This window comes from Canis lupus, chromosome 18 (assembly GCF_003254725.2).
Source record: "Canis lupus dingo isolate Sandy chromosome 18, ASM325472v2, whole genome shotgun sequence".
Taxonomy (NCBI): Eukaryota; Metazoa; Chordata; class Mammalia; order Carnivora; family Canidae; genus Canis; species Canis lupus.
In genome coordinates, this window is record NC_064260.1 from 30,155,056 (window position 1) to 30,179,726 (window position 24,671).

The window sequence follows — 24,671 nt, forward strand, 5'->3', positions numbered from 1 at the left end:
CCGAAATGTGGGTACATACACTGTGTTTACATATCACATGCTATCTAGCGGTGGATGGTTCTTTTTACCCATAGTGGCACACATGATCCTTGGTATCCTTTCATGGGTCACAAATAGGCTCGGAGGCTATTATTTTATAAATAGTGTTTAAATCCTTCAATAAGCTTAATAATAATGGCTTTCATTTCATACGCTGAATTCTAGCTGCCATTCTTCTGTCTACTTTATCAGATAATGAACTATTCTGTCCTTTTAGCTTTAAATATCTTGAAATTTCACTGTTTCATACTGGGGGACTCAGGCATCTCATTAGGAACATCATCACTGGTTTGTGATATAATGAGAAGAAGATGTTGAATATGTTAAATCACTGAAATTTTAAGGTTAGCATATTAAATTAAATAATACATTAATTCAAAAGAAATTATAAAGGTATGGATTATCGATCAAGAAAACATATTTTTTAATTTCACCTATTGATGTCATCTCAAGGAAACTTAGTCTCATCCATTCTATGCTCTTGAAGATGCCATATTACACAACCTTTAAAGATAGAAGATTACTAGGTTTTATTAAATGGGAAAGAATGTAAAGAAAGTATTATATGTTTATATGTTAGCTAAATAATTAATTCATTTTATACACAAGCTGCATTATTGTAGCAATAACTTATGGTGACAGTTATTCCTACTAGCCCAATGGCAGTATGACATGCAGAATCTCTACACTGAATTTAAGAAACTAGAAGTAGAAGAGATCAGAAATTTCTGCATGTGTGTGTCCCAGTTCTGTAAAAGGGTCTCACATTTTCTTAGTGCAGCACATCATGGGGCCAATTAAAAATGGTTAACTAATATGGTTAGGGGGATAAACTTGAAAATGGGGCTCGTAGAAATCCTACTTTTCCCAATAATGATCAGAAAGTCGTGTAACAATTATGTGTTGAGTAGGTTGCCAAGCCCCATAAATAGACTCACTGAGTTTCTAGTAACCAAAGAGAAACATATGAGCCACTTGAGAAAATGAACTGGCCTGGACAGACATAGAAGTAAGGCAGAGAGGGACGAAGTAGTAACATTTATTGAACAAAACACAGAGACAATGGGGAGGAAGACTGGATACCAGCAAGGAGAGAAATAGACCATCAAAGTCAGATTTCTGCCACAACCCTGTACAATGCGAGTACAGATAGAACCCAAAAATGGTAGAGAGAATGCTAATTTAATTGACGTGTAAATCTTGCCACATATTGAAATGGAAACTTTATATAAAAAGCGCTTCAGTTAGCTAAAAATAAAAATGACTGCACTAACTGAACTGAAGGAACATGTGCTTTGAAATGTCTCCTATCCACAGTTAAATAATTGGGGGAAAATGGAATAGTTAAGATATGCATCATTAATTAATAAGGGAAAGATTCCACTAGGGTTTCATGGTGGAAAAAAATTATTGACATTCAGTCTTTTAATCAGTAGTAAGATCAAAATATGTTCTTAAGATATAAATATACCACATTCATTTACATGAAACATAACTGTCAAAAATATAAATATAAGAAAATTATTGTATATAGTAAGGTATTTTGTTTTAGAGGTGTTTAAATAACCATTACATATATAATTGTGGTAGGAAATGTAAATATACCATTTTGTTGATGACTTTTACAATATGAAATGACAATTATGACAGAAAAAGAGGAGCAAAAGGTTGTAGATCAAATAATTTTCATGACAAATAGCATGGCAAACATTAAATTCATAAGTTTCGTATTTTAATATTCCATCAAGACATATACGGTTGAGCTTGGTTGGTACGTATAACATAATAATTTGCATATTGTAAAAATTATAATTAAAACATGATCATAAGGATGCACACTGTGGTGCATTTTTCAGATTTACTTTATTAGATTTTTGCCATAGCTCTACAACACACTTAAATATATTGTTTTCCTTCTTTAAATAATTATTTATTCATTTCAGAGAGAGAGAGGGAGAGAATGCACAAGTAGGGGGGAGGGCTTGGTACAGGAAGCGGGAGAGAGAGAGAGAAGCAGACTCCACACTGAGAGTGGAAAGCCCACTCAGGCCTGGATTCCACCACCTTGAGATCATGACCTGAGGGAAAATCAAGAGCTGGACGCCCAACTGAGTGAGCCACCCAGGTACCTGATGCTTAAATGCATTCTAATGATTGGTTTTATTGCAAAGATAAGCATGTTCATTATAGAGAGTTTGGAAATGCAAAAAACAAAGAACACAAAATGAAAACTATCATGAATTTCTATCACTATCTGCACTTGGTGTGCAACTGGGGGGGACACCCTTAGGAAAATAATTCTGTCTAAAGCCCATGATTCCATAACCCAAACCTTAACAGTGTAAGCTAATTCTGAGGTGATGTAAGTAGTCATGAGCCCTGTAGTTCAGTGCATAATGCAGTAGATCTGTGTTCAGACCACCTGGCTTCCATAATGGTTCCATCCTTTACTCGCTATATGACTTTAGGCATATAATTTAATCTTTGTATGCTTTGTTTTTCTCATTTTGAGAACAGTGGTAATAATATGCCTGATAGTGTGTATGCAATCACTAGAAATTCAATATTAGAATTTTGTAAGGATGCCAAGTACATACTACAGTGTTCAAAACACGGATAATAATATAACAAATAGGATATGTGAGGATTAATTAGAAATTAGATGTTAATAGTTTATATGAAAGCTTAGTACATAGTGTTATGTTCCATAAATGTTTTTTAAAGTTCGTAGAATTTTTGTTATGCAAATTATTTCCATTAATATTAATATTATTAAAGTTATACTGTTATCACTATCTTCCAAATCTACCAGAACAGTCTGCTTATCTTGAAAAACAGTGAACATGAGATCTCTAAATATCTTGTGCTTTAGGCACATTTCTTTAGAGATTATTCATACCCTTCTTCATATTTTAATCATCTGAATATTTAAATAATTCAATATTTAATAATAGGAAGAAATCAGCCTTTCAGTGTCCAAAATCAGGAAAATTAAAATCATGTTTGTGGTTATCATGGACTCTCACTTTATTTTTCAAGGAAAGGAATAGAGATAGATAATTGCCTTCCTTTCAGCACCTCTAATTCTAAACATCACCATCGTAACTTTGAACAATAAGCATGAAGCCTTTTTCATCTGTCCTTTGTCACCAAAAGAGATGTCCTGACAATCATTCAGCAGATTAAAGGCCCTGCAAATGTCTGGAATCAAGGCCACGAATTTTGGATATTGCTCAGGCCTGCGACAAATAAAGAAGAAACTATTTATAAAATCCACTGACTAGTTTCATGGCATCCCTCAATTTTTGAATTAGGGAATCAAAAAGAGTATGTTTAACAAACCCTAAAACATGATTTTCCATGTATAAAATATATGTTATTATATACTCTGTGTGTGTATGTAGATGTATATGTTGTAAGACTGTATATATTATTTTTAATTTATTTATTCATGAGGTACACACAGAGAGAGAGAGAGAGAGGCAGAGACAAAGGCAGAGGGAGAAGCAGGCTCCATGCAGGGAGCCCAACGTGGGACTCAATCCCAGGACTCCAGGATCAGGCCCTGGGCCGAAGGCGGCACTAAACCACTGAACCAGCCAGGCTGCCCTGATTAATTATATTTTGATATGTATTTTACTTATATTTCATATGTCTTAATTTTTAGATTTTTTAAAAAATGTGTGTATATATATACTTAATCCAATGTACAACATCAAAAAATTATGAAGAGTTTGACATACAATATCTTTTAGCTGAGTATTTGAAAAAAAAAACTTCAGAATTAAATCCATTCAAGAATAAACATGTCCATACAAATTTTGAAACTATAGCATGTACCCTCCTCCTGATGTAGGTAGAAATGAGGGCAAATTCATAAAAATATAGCATCTAGACCTTCTATCTTATGTCTACGCTTGGGTTTCTGCAGAAAGTGGGAATCGAGTCAAAGAATCATATGCTTGGAGTTTATTTGGTGAAATGATTCCAGCACAGATGAGCATCATTGCCCTACTGGACAAGTACTGCCTTCCCAAATTACAGATGTGTGAATGTCATTAGTTCCCATAAGATGCCTGCCCTAGACTGAAGCCTCAGACCAAAAAAAGCTGGGACCCAAAGAAAAGGAGGTTCAGCTGAGCCAAGATGGGTCACAGGTGAATGAAGCTGCTTACAACAAAAATGGCCAGAGTAAAATATAAATGCTGTGGAATCTCGGGGCGAAAGGGATGGGGAGAGGGTTAACATACTAGAGATGTGTGATGCATCCTTAAACATGTAAAGCATCATTAACTCCCATTAATTCTTATAAGCAAAAGGGTGATATTTTTATACACTCTTTATCCTAAATGAACAATCAAAACTATTGAAAATAAACACTGAGAATAAGATTTAATTTCCTCTTTAATATTTTCAGGTTGTTTGAGGAAATCTGAAGTATACATTACACCATTTATATTCATTTTTTGTGAAATTTTAATTATAGTATTTGCTTTTATTAACTTCTCTTTCTGAAAGAGCAAAGCATAGTGGAGTCATAAACATATAGACATTTTTAGAGTTTTGTTGTGTTGGAGAAAAGAACACAAGATATAAGCCTTAATGATGCTAAGTGTCCCTCAGTGAGTTACTTAGCCTCAGTCTACTTTTCTACACATGTAGGTTATTTGATTCAAATGACATACCCCACCTTGGTTAAGAAAGTAGGTGCTGGTCTTGGATGTGTTTAAAAACTGAATAATGGGATTAATTCTCCTATGAGTTGTGTGATCCTGCTTATGTCACATAGACTCTCTGTGCCTCAGGTTTCTTATTTAAAAATAGAGAAAATAATAATAATGCCTATCAAATGTGTGCAATATGTTAGAGTACTCATTAAAATGCTGTTCAGAGGGGTGCCTGGGTGGCTCAGCAGGTTAAGCGTCTGCCTTCTGCTCGGGTCGTGATCCCAGGCTCCCTGGATCCAGATCCACATCAGGCTCCCGGCTCTGAGGGGAGCCTGCTTCTCCCTCTCCCTCTGCTGACACTTCTTTTGCATGCCACTCCCCCTGCTTGTGGTCTCTGTTAAATAAATAAAGCCTTTAAAAAATTGTTAATAAACAATTGACCCAGAAAGATGAACTGATTTGCCCAAGGTCACATAGCTTCTGATGAAATCCTAGCACTAGACACTGTTACCTTCCATTCCATTCCATCCTATTCCATGCAGTTCCCACAGTGCTTCACACTATAATCTGTATGCTGATTTTTTTGTCTCTAAAACTTATTAACACTAGCGTTTTTAAGGATTTTATTTATTTATTTAAGAATGAGAGAGACTGGAGGGAGAGGGAGAGCGACTGAAGCCGACTCCATGCTGAGGGCAGAGCCTGTTGTCAGGCTCCATCCAAGACCATGAGACCATGACCTGAGCCAAAACCAAGAGTCTGACACTTAACAAACTGAGCCACCAGGTGCCCCAACATTATTATTTTAAAATAGTATTTTACATTATATAGGCTCATCAGTAATCACTAGTTTAAAAGTTTAGCTAATCATTATAGATTTTTTTTTTCATGGCTTTTGAGGCGATTTTAAAATGTCAGGTTAAATGTACTTTTGTTTAGCATGTGTTTGGAAAGTATCTGAGACTGCTTGCTCTTAAGGATTTATTCTGATTCCTTTATTCTAAAATTGCTACATTTTAGAAACTCAAGCCTCATCCAGTTTGGGAAAAAGAGAAGGCTGACAAACTGATTTTTCAAATAGATTCTCTAATACCTTTCAGTGATATTCAGCAGAAAATGGGTTTATGACACAGAGTAAGACCAGAAATCAACAATCCAACAATCGTAAGCCAAACACCAAATAGAAGAGAAATTCCCTGGGGGTATCACTATGGAAATCAAAGAAGCTCAAGTTAGCAATACAGAGGAACAGAGAGTACTGCACAGAAAGAGCCACAAACAAATTAAATCCAAACCCTGTGGTTGCAGCAAAGCCTTTATTTATAATCCCTTACAATGCATGCCTTTATTTCACTTTTTTTTTTTTTTTTCTCCCAAGATGGTGCTAGGCTCTGTAAACACCCCTGGCCAGCAAGACTAGGCATTCCAGCTCAGAATCACTACTTCATAACAAAACTTATTTCAAGCTACATTAGGCTTCCCCAGCTGGGCTAAACACGACTGTAATATAATGTTTGTTTCTAAAAAATAAAAAAGGACCTTTCATTCAGTAGCCAGTGAGCTGAGACTGCTGTCTCTTAAAATCTCCAGTGAACTTCAGAGTTATAAATTAGGTCCCGGTCTTCAGAGTTATAAATTAGACTCTGGTTTTCCCCTCTGCCTTAGGAGAATTCAGGAGAAAAGACTGAAATAATTTGAAGTAGTTTTAAAGAACACCCACACCTTGAGAAATGTTTTGGGAAACAGTTGATATCCAGGGACATCATAAAGGGGTAAATAAAGATTTTGATTGCTGGCCTTGGATGTATGCAAGGTCATGTTGGCTTCATCTGTGTAGCTTCACAGCATTTCCAGCAAGGGTTGTGTACTCTATGATCCTAAAATCAGGAATATTGCAAGAACCTATTAGTTCCTAGCTATCAGGTATCTCGGTACACACTAAATAGAGGGGATCAGATACTGAAGGAAGCTCAAACACTTGAGGATACGCTCACACACTCACATTTATTACCAGTGATCTACAAGCTACCTGAGAAGTATTCTTTGTCTCCCTACATATACTTGCTTATAGAATTTCGAAGGTTTCCTCCTAATTAGATTAAGTTATTCTTTTAGCTTCTATTTATCACTCATATTGCTCATTCTTGGTATTTGGTGATTCATACTGGTCTACATTTCCTTAAAATATTATAATATCAGGCAACTTAGGGCTTTTGAAATTAAAGTTGTTGGTTTGAGCTTCAGAAACCTCAAGATAATCAGAACATCAAGTTTTGCCTGCTAAACGTGGCATAAAGAACACGGTCTGCCAGAGGAGCACGGACAGCACATGTGTCCACCCCTTCTTGCCCAGAGAAAAGGGAGTGTCCTGTGATCTAGATTGATCTTAACAGGATTTTGCTTTTCCCGTTATCCTGGGATCACTGAGGGCAATGGATAATTCAGGTCATAGCTCTCCAACCTGCAACATGCTTGGTAGAGCCCTGAGCATGGAGTAAAGAAATTTGGGTTTTCAGCACCATTTTGAAGCTGGGTTGTGTGATTTGAGGAATGATAACATTGCTATTTGGGAAAGTCTCCTTCTTTTCTTTTTGTGCTATGAACTGTTAACAGATAAACCAAGGCAAAAACAAAAACAAAAACAAAACAAAAAACAGGGTAAGATTAAAAAGATAAACTGAGGCATAATAAAAACTTTAAGAGTTGATTTGAGCAAAAATCTATTGAAACTGGGCAGTGCAAAACATTAAATGGTTAGGTGTGCTCCACCTACAAGGAGCCGGGAAAAAGGACTTAATTTTTTAAAAAATGCAAAGAAAGGAATTATTTGGCTAAAGATGAGTTGGCTGCTTATGATTGGTTATCGTTAGTGTTTTGATTTTGCAACCTTGAGGCATTTACAGGGTTACATTTTGATTGGCTTAAATGGACCACTACCTCAAGTCTAATGGGTTCCTTGCTGAATAAATTTAACATCCCACTCTATAGCTATTTGAATTAGAGATCAACCAAGACGAGGCTGTGAAGCAACTAAAAGCATATATTTGAGGTGTGAGGGATGCAATCCAGGAGGCACACGGTTAACTGAAAATCAAAGGCAAAACCATAAGGTACATGTTTTGAAACAATTATGAGTGATGCTGATGGAGTTAAACCATCTGATACAGGATTGTCTATTCCTCTAACAGATGCCACGTTATCTCGATTTTGGCCCAAAGTAGACGGGCATATTCAGGAGGCAGGAAAGGTGCAATTGGCAAGTTGCAGCTGATGAAAGTCCAGAGTTCATGGTGTTCCAAGAATTGAAACAGGAGATGTGCACAGGCCTCCCTTCCTCAATATCCTCTGACCCTATTTGAAGGACTCTCTTAGGGGTGCCTCCATTAATTATGGAGTCTCCCCCCACAGAGAACACTTAAGATTAAGTTTTAGAGATGCTCTAATCCAGTCCGCTCATGATTTAGGTGGTAAATGAATCTAACACAAATATTCAAAGCCTTTGAGCCATTTTTCAAAATCCTCTGTGATGGTATCAGCTCTCTATAGCCCCTCTGTCGGAAGCCATACTCTTTTTAGGATTTTTCAGGGAATGAAAAGGGAAATTATGGTAACTTGACAAAACCTACATGCAACATTTGCTGAGATTCATGTTTTGGTCTGTTTAATGAGCCTTTAACACATTATATATGTGATACACCCAGATATGTGTGACTAGATACGTATCATTTACAGAGGAATAATTTATGTATGAAAATTATGCAAAACAAAGACTTTGTATATAATGTTCAAGGACTATATACTCTGGATAGTTGTAAGTATACAACATACTTACATGATGGCTGAGATTTTGTTAATTCTTACCAAGAAATGAGATTTTGCCTTAGAGATTAAGTACTTAAAATATGCATTAGGCAATTGTATCAATTTTGAGGAGTATGACTCGGAGTCTAAAGTTGATCTTTAAGCTTTCCAACTAAAGTCTCACCTCAACTTCTCCACCTACCAGCCATCGGGGATCCTTAACATGGTGAATTCATTTTTCTACTATAGATCCCCTAATCAGAAAGCAATTTGAGAGAGCATTGAGATCTGAGAAATAATTTTACATGTGCAGACTTTTTAGAAGGAGATACGGGTTGCTAAGTAAAGGAACTGCTGCATTATTAAGGTAAATATAATTGTTTCTATTTTTCCACAGGAGGGAACAGTTATTCAAGAATTGTTCCAAACCATGCTGCTAATAGAGGATGGTAGGGCAGTTTATGCCCATACAGTTTGGCCCTTTATTTTTTCAAAGAAATAATCCCTTAAGTAATCCATTGCATAACTGTTCTTGTAAATTTTGAAACATTATATATAGCATTAAGATGGGATTTAAATCATATCCTCAATTCCAAATGTTCTATAAGAAATAACTACACGCATGTATTTTTGTCTATCATTTCATAATATTTTATTTTTTTATTTTATTATTTTTTTAAAGATCTTATTTATTTATTCATGAGAGACAGAGAGAGACAGAGACAGAGAGAGACAGAGACACAGGCAGAGGGAGAAGCATGCAGGGAGCTCCCTCCCATGCAGGGAGCCCGATGTGGGACTCGATCCCGGGACTCCAGGATCAAGCCTTGGGCCCGAAGGCAGGGGCTAAACCTCTGAGCCACCCAGGGATCCCCCCATAATATTTTCTTCCACATTTAAGGCACACATATACATGAGGACGTGTGCACGGAAACACACAGCTGTGTCTAACAGCAAGATCAAGTACTGACTTTGGTCTTTTTAAATAAATCACGGGATACCATATATTTTTTTTCCTAAGCTGCTGTCTTAAACAAAATTTTCATTTTAGAAGATTTGGGGTTTACAGAAAAATTGCAAAGATGTTCAGAGGTTTCCATACATCTGTCACTCATGTTTCCTGTAGTGACAGCTTACGTTACTGTGACACGCTTGTCTTAGTTGCATGAACCTATATTGGATACATTATTATTATTTTTTTATTTTTTTATTTTTATTTTTATTTTTTGTTGGATACATTATTAACTGAAGTCCATATGCTATTCATTATTTCTTTAGTTTTTATCTCATGTCCTTCACTCTACTGTAGGATCTATTCTATGCTAGAATAACATATTGTGTTGGTTGTCATGTCTTCTTCAGCTCCTTTTGGCTGTGATGGTCTTTGATAACCTGTAATCCCATAGGAAACAACATCATTAAATAAGGAATATTAAATATACATAGAGTTCCTTCTACCTTTCGTCTCGTTTCCAAAGTTACTTAGGTCAGCAAGCTTGATTCCCCATCCCCTTCCGTGAGACAGCTTCATATATTTCTAATAATGATATTTTTTTGGTCCCAGTCTGTATTCTAGCCTAGGTTTCCCCAACCTCCTCCATAGTTGTTTCTTTAAATTTGCACATTTGGATGTACACTCTTTGTGTTGTCACGTTCTCTCAAGCTCTGTTATCAAGGAACTCTCACTGACCCTCCCCCCACCCTAAATCTCCTCTTTTTCTCTTAAAGCCTTAAACCTTCACACCCCAAAACGTCTAGCAACCAGTTATATGCAACCATCTATATTGTTTGCTTTTTACAAACATCATATACGTGAAATGATTCAGTATATAGTCTTTTCAGACTGGCTCCTTTCACTTAGCAATGTAGATTTAAGATTCATCCCTGTCTTTTCATGGCTTGATGGCATGTTTCTTTTCAGTGATGAATAATGTTCCATTGTACTGATGTACTACAATTCATTCATTCATTCATTCATTCATTCATTCATTTACCTGCTGAGGGATACCTAAGTTGCTTTCCGTTTTGGGGAGCTGTACATAAGATTGATACAATATTCATGTGCTGGTTTTTGTATGAACCTACGTTTTCAAATAATTTGGTAATACCTAGGAGCATGACTGCTGGATCATCCGGTAAGAATATGTAACCTTGCAAGAAACCATCAAACCCTCTTCCAAAATGATTGTAACATTTTGCATTTCTACCATTGACAAACCTTCTGTGAACAGAGATGGTTTTATTTCTGCCATCCTTACATGTACACCTTCCATTTTTTTTTCTTATTATATTAGCTAGGACCTCCACACTGACATTGAAGAGGTGTAGGGAGAGAGGATATCCTCACCTTGTTTCTACTTTTAGAAGGGAAACATCCACTTTCTCATAATTAATTGTGATGTTAGCTCTTAGTTTTGTTTTCCGCTGTCTAGTTTTGTTGTGGGTGTTCTTTACCAAGCTGAGGAACTTATTCCATATTCCTAATTTTCTGCAAATTTTTGTCAAAAACAGATGATAGATTTTTTTTCCAGTGCTTGGGAATTTCTATAATCATGATTTTTCTTTTTTTTATCTTCTTCTAAACTATAAAAATATACTCTATTGGAGATAAAGGGAGTAATTAAAACCAGAGATAACGCATAATAACTCACAGTAAAAAACAAACAAACAAACAAACAAAACTAAGTACTGTTGAGACAGAGCAATGAAAACATTTATACACTGTGTGTGGGAGTATAAGTTGGCACCCACTTTGGAAAATAATTTGGCATTATCCAATGAGCACGAGGGTTTAGTGATTTACTTCCCAAGGGAACCAGATGTATAATTTCCATAGCAGCTCTGCCTGTGAAAGTTTCAAATTTAATATCCATCAGGAGTAGAATGAGAACCAAGTACAACTTTAAGCCAAATCATGATGAATCTCATAAACATAATGTTGAATGAAAAAAATTCAAGACACAATTACTGATCGACTTTATGTAAAACTCAAAAACATGTGGAACTGAAGAGTACACTTATGATGAGCTCTTGGTAACCTACGAGTGTTGAATCGCCATATCGTACACCTGGAACTAACATGACATTGTATGTTAACTATACTAGAATCAAAATAAAAAACTTCATAAAATTAAATGCCTATTTAAATCTTTTGATGTGGAAGATTACATTAATTGATTTTAAAATATGAAACCTGCCTCCCATGCCCAGAAAAATCAACTAGATTGTGGTCTATAATTATTTCTCCATATTACTGAATTTTATATGGTAGCAGTTGTTGAGAATTTATGCAACTATGTTTATTAAAGATAATGTTCTTTTCTCTTTTGAAATGTTTTCTTTTAATCTGCTTTTGAATTAGGGCAATGCTGACCTCATAAGAATGAGGTAAGATGTATTCCTGCTTCTTCTATTTCTGGAACAAAGTTTGGGCAATTAGGATGATTTCTTATTTAAGTATTTAGTGGAATTTGCCAGTCAAACCATCTGAGCTTTGTACTTTCTTTATTGGAAGGTTATTAATTTAGTAGTAGATGTAAGACCTTTCTGGTTGCCTACTTTCCCTCATATGAGTTTTGGTAGTCTGTGTCCTTCAAGAATTGTTCCATTTCATCTAAATTACAAATGTGTGGGTATATCTGTAGAAAGCATTTCTTTATTATTATTTTAATGTCTGTGGGGTCATTCATGATGACCTACTTTCATTTCTGATAATCTGTGTTTTGTTTTTTCTTCTCTCTCTCTCTCTCTCTCTCTCTCTCTCTCTGTTGACTTTCTCTCTGTCTCTCTCTTCTCCTTTTCCCAATTAGTTAACTTGAGTACAGATATATCAATGTTATTGATCTCCAAGAACTAGTTTGAGATTTTGTTCATTTTCTCTATGGTTGTCTTATTTTAAATTTCATTGATTTCTCTTCTAATTTTAGTATCTTGTTCTTCCTACTTACTTTCAGCTTAAATGGCCCTTCTTTTTCTAGCTACCTGTGATGGAAATTAAGGTTATTGATTTATGTATTTCATCTTTATTTTCTTAAGTATGCACTTAAAGGAACAGATTTCTCCCTAAACAATATTTTTACTTCATTCCACAGATTCTGATAAGTTGTGGTTTCATTTTCATTTAATTCAAAACATACTTTTAAAATTTCTATTGAGAGTTTTTCTTTGATCCTTGGGTTATTTAGAAATGTATCATTTAATTTCCAGATATTTGTATATATTCTGGTGGTCTTTCTCTTCTTAATTTCTATATTAATTTGGGGCACCTGGGTGGCTTGGCTGTTGAGTGTCAACCTTTGCCTCATTGTGTCATCCCAGGTCCAGGAAACCCACATCAAGCAGGGAGCCTGTTTCTCCCTCTGCCTGTGTCTCTGCCTCTCTCTGTGTGACTCTCATGAATAAATAAATAAAATCTTTAAAAAAAAAATCTAGTTTGATCTTGGTCAGAGAACACATCTTGTATGATTTCTATTTGTATTTGTTTCCTAGGGCTGCTATAACAAAGTACCACAAACTGCATGGCTTAAAACAACAAAAATATATTCATTCATAGTTTTAGAAGCTAGAAGTTCAAAACCAAGCCATGCTCCCTCTGAAGACTTAAGGGGAGGAGTCTTCCTTGAATCTCTGAGCCTCCAGTAGCACCATGGGACATGGTGTCCCATGTCTTGAGGTATCATTACTCCCTTCTGGGCCTTCATCTCGCATGGCTGTTTCTTCCCTATATGTTTCTATCTTGTTCCCTTCATATACATATATCATTTATATTAGATTAGTGCTCACCTTAGTGTCCTCATCTTGACTTGATTCCATCTACTATTTCCAAATAAGGTCAAATTCATCATATCTTTTCAACCCTTAACATTATTCTTTTAAGTGCATTAAGGGTGCTGAATGACCCATTATGTAGTCTATTTTGATGTATGTTCCATATGAATTTAAGAAGCATGCGTATTTTGCTACAGTTGGAAGGAATATTGTATAAATGACAATTAGATCAATTTAATTGATAGCTGTGCTCAGGTAATTTATATCTTTATCAATTTTCTTTCTACATGATATATTAATTACTAACATAGTAGATTTTGTGTCTCTATAATAGTAGATTTGTCTCTATTTCCTCTCAGGTCTGTCAGTTTTTGCCTCTGTATTTTGGTACTTTTTTGTTAGGTACATACACATGGAAGATTTTTGTGTCATCTTGGATAATTGACTTCTTCTACACAATGCCCTTCTTTATACCTGAGAACCTTTCTTGTTCTGAAGTCTGCTCTGTCTGAAATTAAAAAAGCTATTCCATGGGAATCCCTGGGTGGCTTAGTGGTTTCGTGCCTGCCTTTGGCCCAGGGTGTGATCCTGGAGACCTGAGATCGAGTCCCACATCAGGCTCCCTGCATGGATCCTGCTTCTCCCTCTGCCTGTGTCTCTGCCTTTCTCTCTGTGTGTGTGTCTTTCATGAATAAATAAATAAAATCTTAAGAAAATAAAAAGGCTATTCCAGATATTATTATTATTGTTATTATTATTATTATTATTAGTTGTAGCATGGTAGGTCTTCCTCTGTGTCCTTACTTTTAACCTAGATCAGTCTTTATATTTAAAGGGTATTTCTTGCAGACAAAATAGAGTTGGATATTATTTTCTAATCTGCTCTGATGATTCCTGTCTTTTAACTGGTATATTTAGTCAGGTCACATTTAAATTGAGTATTGATATAGTTGGATTACTATCTCTCATGTTTATAATGTTTCATAATCATCATTTTTGTATTTTATAACTATTATCCCTTTACTTCTGTACTTAATTGAACATTTTGATTTCAATTTATCTCCCCCTTAAAGTATAAATATTTTTAATGCTAGAAATTTATTATTACTTACTCTTATTAAGCACCAGCTGTAAGCTACAGAAAACTTAAAATCATACTTTGAAAACCCATTCTTCTCTCCCCAACCCAAATTCTTAATAAAGATTTCTTTAAGTGAAGACATGCTCTTTTCTGTATAAAACTTTATCAAATCAAGGCCAAGAACTGTGTACATCTTACTGTAAAATGCTGCCCATGACTGTGGAAACAGTGTCTGCCCATGCTCCTTTTACTCTCCAGGTCCTAAGACATGGTCATGAATTGTCTCTTCACAAAGCAAGGCCAGCACTTGCTGGGTTTATCATTCTGAAGGTGAAAAGATTTCTCACCAAGTCAGTCCAGTGTCTTGTCTCAGTTGTTGTAAGGAAGTCCTCATCACCTCATCTTCCCGCTTGCAGACTTAGCATAAATTGCATTAAGTGGAAAACCAGGCTCTCCAGGAGTGAGAAAATTAGTGATTCCTAGAGTACACATTTATTTCTCAATTTATCTTTTGGAACTGCACTTTGGAGTTTTTTAGGCACTCAGAAATGTAGGGAGTTACAACTATCAAGGTTCTATCAGCTTCATTCTTAATCTCACAGTTTTTTTTTTAAGATTTTATTTATTCATTCATGAGAGACACACAGAGAGAGAGGCAGCGACACAGGCAGAGGGAGAAGCAGGCTCCATGCAGGGAGCCCAATGTGGGACTTGATCCTGGGACTGCAATCACGCCCTGAGCCAAAGGCAGACGCTCAACCACTGAATCACCCAGGTATCCCAATCTCACAGTTTTTGAAGAAGATATTGGCCTTGATGTAATAGATAGCCTCATCTACACTATCTGTATCTTTGTCTCTCTAGGGGCAGGTCCTTTTAACTGACCTGTGCTGTGTTTCCAATGAGTTTGGTGTCAAGGTTCTTGAGAGAAGAGTGGTAAGCTGGAATTTTGGTGCCAGCTGGGTTTCAACCAAGTTGAGTAGGTTGGAGTTAGAGCACAGCGCTTCTCATTGTGGGGAGGGGATAAACAGAAGTCTCAATTACATTTCCTTAAAAATAATTTTAATGGTAATCCTATAGTATATATTATGTATTTTTAACTAATTTAGGACCACTTTCACATGCATTGCTTCATATGTAGTACAGAAATCGTGTAACATAGTATTCTAAAGTTTTCCTTCCCATCCCTTTTGACAAAGCTGTCATTCATTTCTCTCATCCACAGGATATAATCACCCAATACATTGTTACTATTATTACACGAAACACAAAGCTACCTTTTCAATAAATTAAGAATTAAGATAATTAATGAAGGTGACTACACCAAACAACAGATTTTCAACATAGATGAAACAGCCTTCTATTGGAAGATGATGCCACCTAGGACTTTTATAGCCAGAGAGGAGAAGCCCGCACCTGATCTCAGAACTTAAAAGGAGAGGTTGACTTTCCTGTTAGGGGCTATATAGCTGATGACTTTCAGTTGAAGTCATGCTCATTGATCATCTTAAAAATTCTGGGACCCTCAAGAATGATACTAAATCTACTCTACCTGTGCTTTATAAATGGAACATCAAAGCCTTGATGGTTCCTGCAAAAACAACAAAAATCAATGAAAAAATTTTTTTCTCAAAATATCACACTGCTCATTGACAATGCACCTAGTCACTCAAGAGCTCTGATGGAAATGTTCAATGCGATTAATGTTGTTTTCATGCCTGCTAATACAACATCCATTCTGCAGCCCATGGATCAAGGAGTAATTTCAATATTCACATATTATTATTTAAGAAATACATTTAGTAAGGCTACAGCTTCCATAGACAGTGATTCTTCTGATGGATCTGAACAAAGCAAAGTGAAAACCTTCTGGAAAGAGTCCACTATTCTAGATGTCGGTAAGAACACTTGCGATTCATGAAAAGTGGTCAAAATATCAACATAAACAGGAGTTTGGAAAAAGTTGATTCCAACCATCATGGCTGACTTTGAGAGGTTCAAGACTCAGTGGAGGAAGTAACTACAGATGCAGTAGAGACAGCAAGAGAACTAGAATTTGAAGTGGAGCCTGAAGAGGTGACAAACTCATGATAAAGCTTCAAGAGATGAAGAGTTGCTTCTTATAAATGAGCAATAACATGGTTTCTTGGGATAAAATTTCCTCCTGGTGAAGGTGCTGTGAAGATTGTTGAAATGGCAACAAAGAATTTAAAATACTACATATGGTTGGTTGATAAAGCGTCTACAGATTTTGAGAGGATTGATTCCAATTCTGAAGACGTGCCACTGTGTGTAAAATGCTTTCAAACAGCACCGCATGCCACAGAGAAAATGATCATGAAAGGAAGACTCAATCAATGCACCAAACATGTTACATTAAGAAATTGCCACACCCAACCCAACCTGTCGCAACCACCACCCTGATCAGTCAGCAGTCATCAGCATCAAGGCGAGATCCTCTACTAGCAAAAAGATTCCAACTTCTTGAAAGCTCAGGTGGTGATCAGCATTTTTTAGTAATAAACTATTTTTTAATTAAAATATGTACATTTTTTGACATAGTGCTATTGCACACTTCAAAGACTACAGTATAGTGTACACAAAACTTGTATATGCATTGGGAAGCCAAAAAATTCATTTGACTGGCTTTATTGTGATACGCATTGTGGAACCAAACTCACAGTACCTCCCAGATATATTCATATTTTCAATAGCTAACTAAGTCCTAGTCTGCACCTAAAATATCTGTCACATATTACATTCAATTTCCATTGACTGCTTCCTCTTCCTTTGGTTTTAAGTGCAAGTCTGATGTTTTGTTGTGTTCGGTTATAAAATGCTGGATACTGTGGGAGACAAGTAACAAGGCGCCAAAAATACGTTATCTTCATTTAAGTGGTCTTGTGTTTTATTCTGACAAGCATCTAAATTACTGCGTGCAAGTTTTCTTGATCTTGTCAAACTCAGCTTCATTCACACTGTTAGGAAAAAATTATTCTTATAATGTTCTCATGCTAGGATGTAATTTCTATTCCAAAGTCATATCATATCTGGGTTATCAACTACAAACCCATGGATCATGGTGAGATCTTTATACTCCTTTTAATCTAGATCACCAAAGTTTCCAAGTCTAAGTATAGCTCAGTGGGTTGAGAGTCTGACTCTTGATTTTGGCTTGGGTCATGATCTCAGGGTTGTGAGATCGAGCCTTGTTTTGGGCTCTGTGCTCAACAGGGAGTCTGCTGGAGATTTTCTCTCTCCCTCTGACCCCCCTCCTTTTCTCTTTCACTCCCTCTCTAAAAATAAATAAGTGTTTAAAAAAAGAAAAGAAGAAATTTGAATGTAGACAAAATGGGCAGGGAAAATTCAAGTAGAAATTTTGGGGAAGTAGAGACTGTAGAGAAACCTAATTCTGATGCACATATTTGAAAGAAACAATATAATTCTGTGGAAATGTTATGGGAGGAGTTGAGAGTGATATTCTAGGCTGAATAAAGATAAAGAAGTATGAGGAGATGAGGAAGGATTGTAGTGTTCTTTGAGGATCGTATTATATTGCGAAATTCATTCACAAAGCGTGAAACACCAGACTCTTTTGGAGTGTGTTTTATTACAGTGGGCATTATGCATTTTGGGACATGCCATTGGGGAATTTCAATTTTCAGAAATCCCCTGTCATATTATACACTGAAGAATAGCTTATACACAATAACTTGAATATTTTTAAGTTATACTCTTCTATATATCTTGATAGTTCTATAAACCTAGGAAATCCTCACCACAAATACAAACATGTCCATCAACTCTAACATTCCTGGGTTTCTTTACAGTCCAGCTTTCACTCTGCCCTTGATCTTTAAGCAACTGTGAATCTGCTTTATACCATGATAGTTTAATTTTTTTTATAAATAAAATTTTACATTTATTTTCTGATTGTGTGCATGTGCGTGTTTATGTCTTTCTGATTTCTTTGATCAACTTAATGATTTTGAGAATCAAATATCATGGTACATATGTTAGCAACTTACTTTTTTTCCTTATTGTCTGTCCAATAGTATTTCATTATTTTTTATTTTTTTATTTTTTTGCCCATAATCAAAACTTTATTGAAAAACTGACACCAAAATAGGAGATCACTGTTGTAAACCTTACAAAATTAAACATAATTACATTATCTTGGTAGATTAACTGGAATTACTGAACTGATAAGGCTTTCTGTGATGTAACACAAATTCAAGAGGTTGTGCAGATCATTAGTGTTGCTTTCTTCTAAATGAACAGCCCTCTGTGAGTCTGGTCTTTCCTCCCGTCGGCTGGCACAACACGGTTGAACAGTCTACACAAAGAACCACCATCTGGGCATGGCTGAAAACCGTGGTGATCTTGTAGCAACCTCGACATTTTACATCCATAAAATAGGAATTAGGGCTATATCCTATTTTGTATAAAACATTTACTTGTTGATGGACATCAATATTGTTTCTAGTTTTTGCCTATCACAAATACAATTGCTACGGACATTCATATAAATTCTTTGTGTGGACAAATGTTTCTATTTCTTGAGCAAATGTGTATAAATCATGGGTATCTGATATCATGGATAACTGATTTCAATAAATCCATCAATATGGAGGTGGCAAATGAGAGGAAAGAAAGCTTTAAGAGGATGACTTAATCAGAGAAAAAAAAGGGGGGCCTAAATATAATAATGGATATATGGTCAGAAAGGAACTGTCTTATTCTAGTTTTAGTTAAACCCTAAATTCTGAACATTTAGATTGAATAACTGAGATTGTTTTAACAAGGTTGAATTTGATAGAGGTAAGTTTATGCCTCTTGCCCTCTGACAACCCGGTTTAAATAATGTAAGTGGAGCTCATAGGGCTTTTAGTAATTTTATCTGAATAAAAAAAGGCTGTTTCAGAAAACTTTGCTTTAATTTTTGTAATTTCTTATCCATTGTGTGTGCCTTCATTCTATCATTTCTAGGTTGTGCTCAAAGGTCTGCAGAATCAAGCCACATCTTGAGTTAAACTGTCAGCAACTGTATCTGTTTTTTTTTTTTAATGCACATTCAGAAAAAGAGAAAAATGGGTATTAATTTTTTAAAAAATATTTATTTAGTTATTTGAGAGAGAGTGTGCACACAAGTGGGAGAGAGGGGCAGAGGAAGAGAGAGCATCTTCAGGTAGACTCCCCACTGAGTGTGGAATCCCACGTGGGGTTCCATCTCAGGATTCCTGAGATCATGACCTGAGCTGAAATCAAGAATCAGATGCTTAACTGAGTCAGCCACCCAGAGGCCCCGAAATTTTGTTGTTAAATTTGAAATTAATTTTATACAGAGTCTGGCAATGTTTTAAATTGGGTTTAATGAGAGCAACCTTAAATGACAATACAGGAATAAAACAACCTGTAATATTTCAGCATACTTATTATCTCAGATGAGATGAATCTCTATAGATGAATCTCATGCTTGATATTGTAGTGAAACCAATAATTACCGCTTAGTAAGTACTTCTTATATACTGGGAGACAACATAGCATGTGTCACTCACATTTCTGCATGTCCTGTGATCAGAGGCCTCACAGCCCTTTGCTCAGGATGATCTTTTCAAGGATGTTTTTGTACAGCAAATAACTTGGGAAGATCAAAAAAGTATATCTACTTGGAATATATATATTTTCTGCATTCTTGGCAAAATTTGAACAGATGGGCAGGTTTGCCTGCAGCCAATTATCAATGATTGTAGATGCTAAGCTCAGGATTAGGAACACAGCCCACTTTGGAATCGTCTGTGCAACACTGGAGTCCTTCTTCCTTGAATGTTTATTCGTATAAGATATATAATTTATGTACAATATATACAAATCAGAACAGCAATTTTTCTGACGGTAAATTATATTGTTCCATTTCTTATTAGAATTGGTAAGCCCAAATTATTTTATTTTATTTTTAAAAATTATTTTATTTTTAAAAATTATTTTATTTTATTTTTTAAAATTATTTTATTTTATTGCTATTTTTACTAGCATCAAATATTGACAGTTATTTTTATAAGTATTCAACAATTAGTAAAAATTATTATAAAAAAGAAATTCCACTTACTCCATGTGCTTACTCACTTCTAGGAAGATGTTAGCTTATTGCAGTTTTGAGGTGATATGCAATTTCTCTTCTAGCTTATTTAGTAAAAAGTGAACCTTTAAAAAAAATTGCTTTGTCTTACAAATATCTTGACGCCTGAGCTATATAGCTCTCACTTAAAAGGATAATGACTTTACTTAGAATAAATTTTTATTGCCTCTCATATAATTTAGGGATGACGAACAAATAATCATAAAAATGTAGAAAAGTAGCTGTGATTTATTACATTAGTTTTTCAACATTCAACAACTGATTCTGTAGGCAAATGTGCGTAAGCAGCTCAGTCAATGGGCGGTCAACTCCCTGAAAACTATTTCTTCAGCATTTCCTGAGTGGATACCAGTTTCTTAAATGTAGCTATCCACAGTGCTGCTTTACATGTAGGGCTAATCGCCACTCTCCAAAATGGCAAAATCCACCTGTATGTGTGTTGTTGGTGTGTGATTTACATGAAGCCTCTATTTCTAAAGATACCATGAACATATGCTATATCATTATTTTCCATTTGCTTCAATATAATCATATATTGAAAGACTTAGCAGGGGCAGCCCCAGTAACTCAGCAATTTAGTGCCGCCTTCAGCCCAGGGCCTGAACCTGGAGACTCGGGATCGAGTCCCACCTCAGGCTCCCTGCATGGAGCCTGCTTCTCCCTCTGCCTGTGTCTCTGCCTCTCTCTTTGTCTCTCATGAATAAAGAAATAAAATCTTAAAAAGAAAAGAACAACTTGGCTATATTAGAGAACTTAAATGTATATAGACTATGTCCCTTCCAGAGGTACACATAGCAGATATGTGGAACTTAGTATAAGAAAACCTATCTTTGGGTTCTATGTACATTTAAATAATTTATATATTTTGTGCATACTACATGCCCGTGACAGTACTGCCAGAGTAATTTTTCTAAATTATAAATTTGATTAGTCTACTATCCTACCAAAAATTCTTTGGCCAGCCGATCCCAGCTCTATCTGCTGAGAACATCCCAAAACACCGACCCTCTGCCAATGAGGAGCATACCCAACACCTCGATATTGGTTTCTAAACAGCTTTCTCTCTCAAAGGAACAAAGGTTTCAAGTGATAAAGGGTTCCAAATTACCAGCTGTCAAAAATTAACACTAATATTTGGCATAAATGTTTCCAAATGAAAAGAGGCTAAATGCCAAAGACCAAATGAAACGTGGAGATAAGAGTCTTTCTTAAGAACTCTACAGACTCAAAGCTACGCATGTACAGGCACGTGTGTGCACGTGTGACTCTTCTAACACTCTTAAAGAAGTCTCACAGCAGCGTTATGCTAACAGAGAGATACAAGCTTGTCTGAAGAGAATTGTGGGGACATTTTTTGTTAAATGGAGTAAACTATTATTTGGTAAGCAGAAAACACATATTCTAAGAATGTCATATTAGCAAAGTACTATTAGCATGGGTGACAGAGGACTGAAAGCTTTTAAATTTTAAAAATGCCAACAGACCCCCAGATTTCTAAGAGCAGAAGATTATATGGGAAGAATAGGATGAGAAATCATTTTTTTTTCTTGCTTTCTTGCTTGTTTCTTTCTTTCTTTCTTTCTTTTCTTTCTTTCTTTTCTTTCTTTCTTTCTTTCTTTCTTTCTTTCTTTCTTTCTTTCTTTCTTTCTTTCTTCTTCTTCTTTCTTTCTTTCTTTTCTTTCTTTCTTTTTTTTTTTTTTGGAAGGGCTGTACTTGTTTTAATTCATTTAATCTTCCCTGCAGTTTTAGGGGGTATACACTTTTTAAAACTTTTTCTTTATTGAAATGTAGCTGACGCAATGTTACAGTAGTTTCAGATGTACAGCTTAGTGATTAGACAAATCTGTCCATTAAGCTGTGCTCACCACAGTGTAGCTACCGTCTGTCACCACACGACACTGTTACAATACCATTGACTGTATTCCCTTTGCTGTACCTTTCATGCCCATACATTTTTGTATATTTTTTATTGGAGTTTGATTTGCCAACGTACAGCATAACACCAGTGCTCATCCCGTCAAGTGTCCCCCTCAGTGCCCATCACCCAGTCACCCCAACCCCCCGCCCACCTCCCCTTCCACCACCCCTTGTTCGTTTCCCAGAGTTAGGAGTCTCTCATGTTCTGTCTCCCTCCCTGATATTTCCCACTCATCTTCTCTCCTTTCCCTTATAATCCCTTTCACTATATTTTTATATTCCCTGAATGAATGAGCCCATATAATGTTTGTCCTTCTCCGATTGACTTACTTCACTCAGCATAATACCCTCCAGGTCCATCCATGTCGAAGCAAATGGTGGGTATTTGTCATTTCTAATGGCTCAGGAATATTCCATTGTATACATAGACCACAGCTTCTCTATCCATCATCTTTCTATGGACACCGAGGCTCCTTCCACACTTTGGCTATTGTGGCCATTGCTGCTAGAAACATCGGGGTGCAGGTGTCCTGGCATTTCACTGCATCTGTATCTCTGGGGTAAATCCCCCACAATGCAATTGCTGGGTCGTAGGGCAGATCTATTTTTAACTCTTTGAGGAACCTCCACACAGTTTTCCAGAGTGGTTGCACCAGTTCACATTCCCACCAACAGTGCAGGAGGGTTCCCCTTTCCCCACATCCTCTCCAACATTGGTCGTTTCCTGTCTTGTTAATGTTCCCCATTCTCACTGGGGTGAGGTGGGATCTCATTGTGGTTTTGATTTGTATTTCCCTGATGACAAGTGATGCGGAGCATTTTCTCAGGTGCTTGTTGCCATGTCTATGTCTTCCTCTGTGAGATTTCTCTTCATGTCAAGATAAAAAGCTTCTGCACAGCAAAAGAAACAGTCCACAAAACTAAAAAACAACCTACAGAATGGGAGAAGATATTGGCAAGTGACATATTAGATAAAGGGCTAGTATCCAAGGTCTGTAAAGAACTTCTTAAATTCAACAGCAAAGAAACAAACAATCCAATTATGAAATGGGCAAATCATTTTCTTTCCGAACCTGAATGTTCTATCTCTGACGCTTTCAATATTCAACCTGGAAGTCATCTTACCAACATTCACGAGTATATTAAGTCTTGCTCTACCTTCAGAATCCTTAAGGCAAGAATTTTGACAGATATTTTTCTCTGTCAATAGCCAATATTGTATCATTATTTCCCTACATGAAGAAAGCCATTTTGCTTTGGTTGATTTCATGATTTTACCACCATCTTTGTATTTCAGCATTTTGGCTATCATGTATTTAGCTATGGTTTTCTCTGTATTAATATTAATTAATGTTTGCTGAGGCTCTTAAATCTGTGGATTTACTATTTTATGGAACATATAGACTTATCAGCCATTGCTTCCTTAATATTCCTTAACGTTGACTGTCCTAGTTTTTCTCTAATATCATCCAGTATTTCATTCAGACATATGTTAAATAGCTTCATATCATGACCAGGTTGTTGGAATTCTCAGTATTTCCCATCTACAATTTATAAATTAGCTTGGATAATATCCATTTCCCTAAGTTCACAGACCTTTTATTCTGTATTGTCCAATCTCTTATCAAGTTCATCCACTGACATTTTTGAGTATTGTTTTTTTTTTTTTTTTTAGGTTTAGAATTCCTTTTAAAGGAGTTCAATCTTTTTTTAATGTTTTATTTGTTCAATTTAATTTTCTTATGGGGGAGGGGAGATAGCGTGAGCAGAGTAGGGGGTAGGCAGAGAATGAAGGAGAGAGAGAATGGAGTCTAACGTGGGGCTTGACCTTATGACCCTGAGATCATGGCCTGAGCCAATATCAAGAGTCAGATGCTTCACTGACGGCACCATCTGGGTGCCCCAGGTTTGGAATTTTTATTTTATATGTTATTTTAGAGTTTCCATTACTCTTCTGTTTCCAAACATCTTCTGATGTTTTTGTCCACATGGAAAGTCTGACCTCTGAGTCCTCCTCAGCCCAAGAAGTTTGCCACTTTCTTCTTGAGCCCTATTCCTCATAAAACTTGTGGACAGCAGAGTTGCTTCAGGGAAGAGTGAGATAAATGTTCATCTGACCTCCCGTGTTTCTCTCATTTCAAGAACTGTTTCACTTGTGGGGTTTGCTTGCTTTCATGTGCTTTCCAGTGCCTCCAAACAGTTTGATCCTTTCCTGAAGTTTTTGTTACCAGCAGGAGGGTGAATCTGATGTAAATAAAGT

The 24,671-nt window shown here is 36.1% G+C and overlaps 1 protein-coding gene and 1 pseudogene across 1 annotated transcript; both read right to left on the reverse strand.

The window, feature by feature from the left end:
- Positions 1 to 14,616: 14,616 nt before the first annotated feature.
- LOC112663562 (actin-related protein 2/3 complex subunit 3-like) lies at positions 14,617 to 17,019 on the reverse strand (annotated as a pseudogene).
- Positions 17,020 to 18,426: 1,407 nt separating this feature from the next.
- LOC112663738 (40S ribosomal protein S27-like) lies at positions 18,427 to 18,779 on the reverse strand. The gene has a single exon (XM_025452803.3). The coding sequence runs from the start codon at positions 18,765 to 18,767 to the stop codon at positions 18,609 to 18,611; it is 159 nt and encodes a 52-aa protein (XP_025308588.1). The 5' UTR covers positions 18,768 to 18,779; the 3' UTR covers positions 18,427 to 18,608.
- Between the last annotated feature and the right edge of the window lie 5,892 nt (positions 18,780 to 24,671).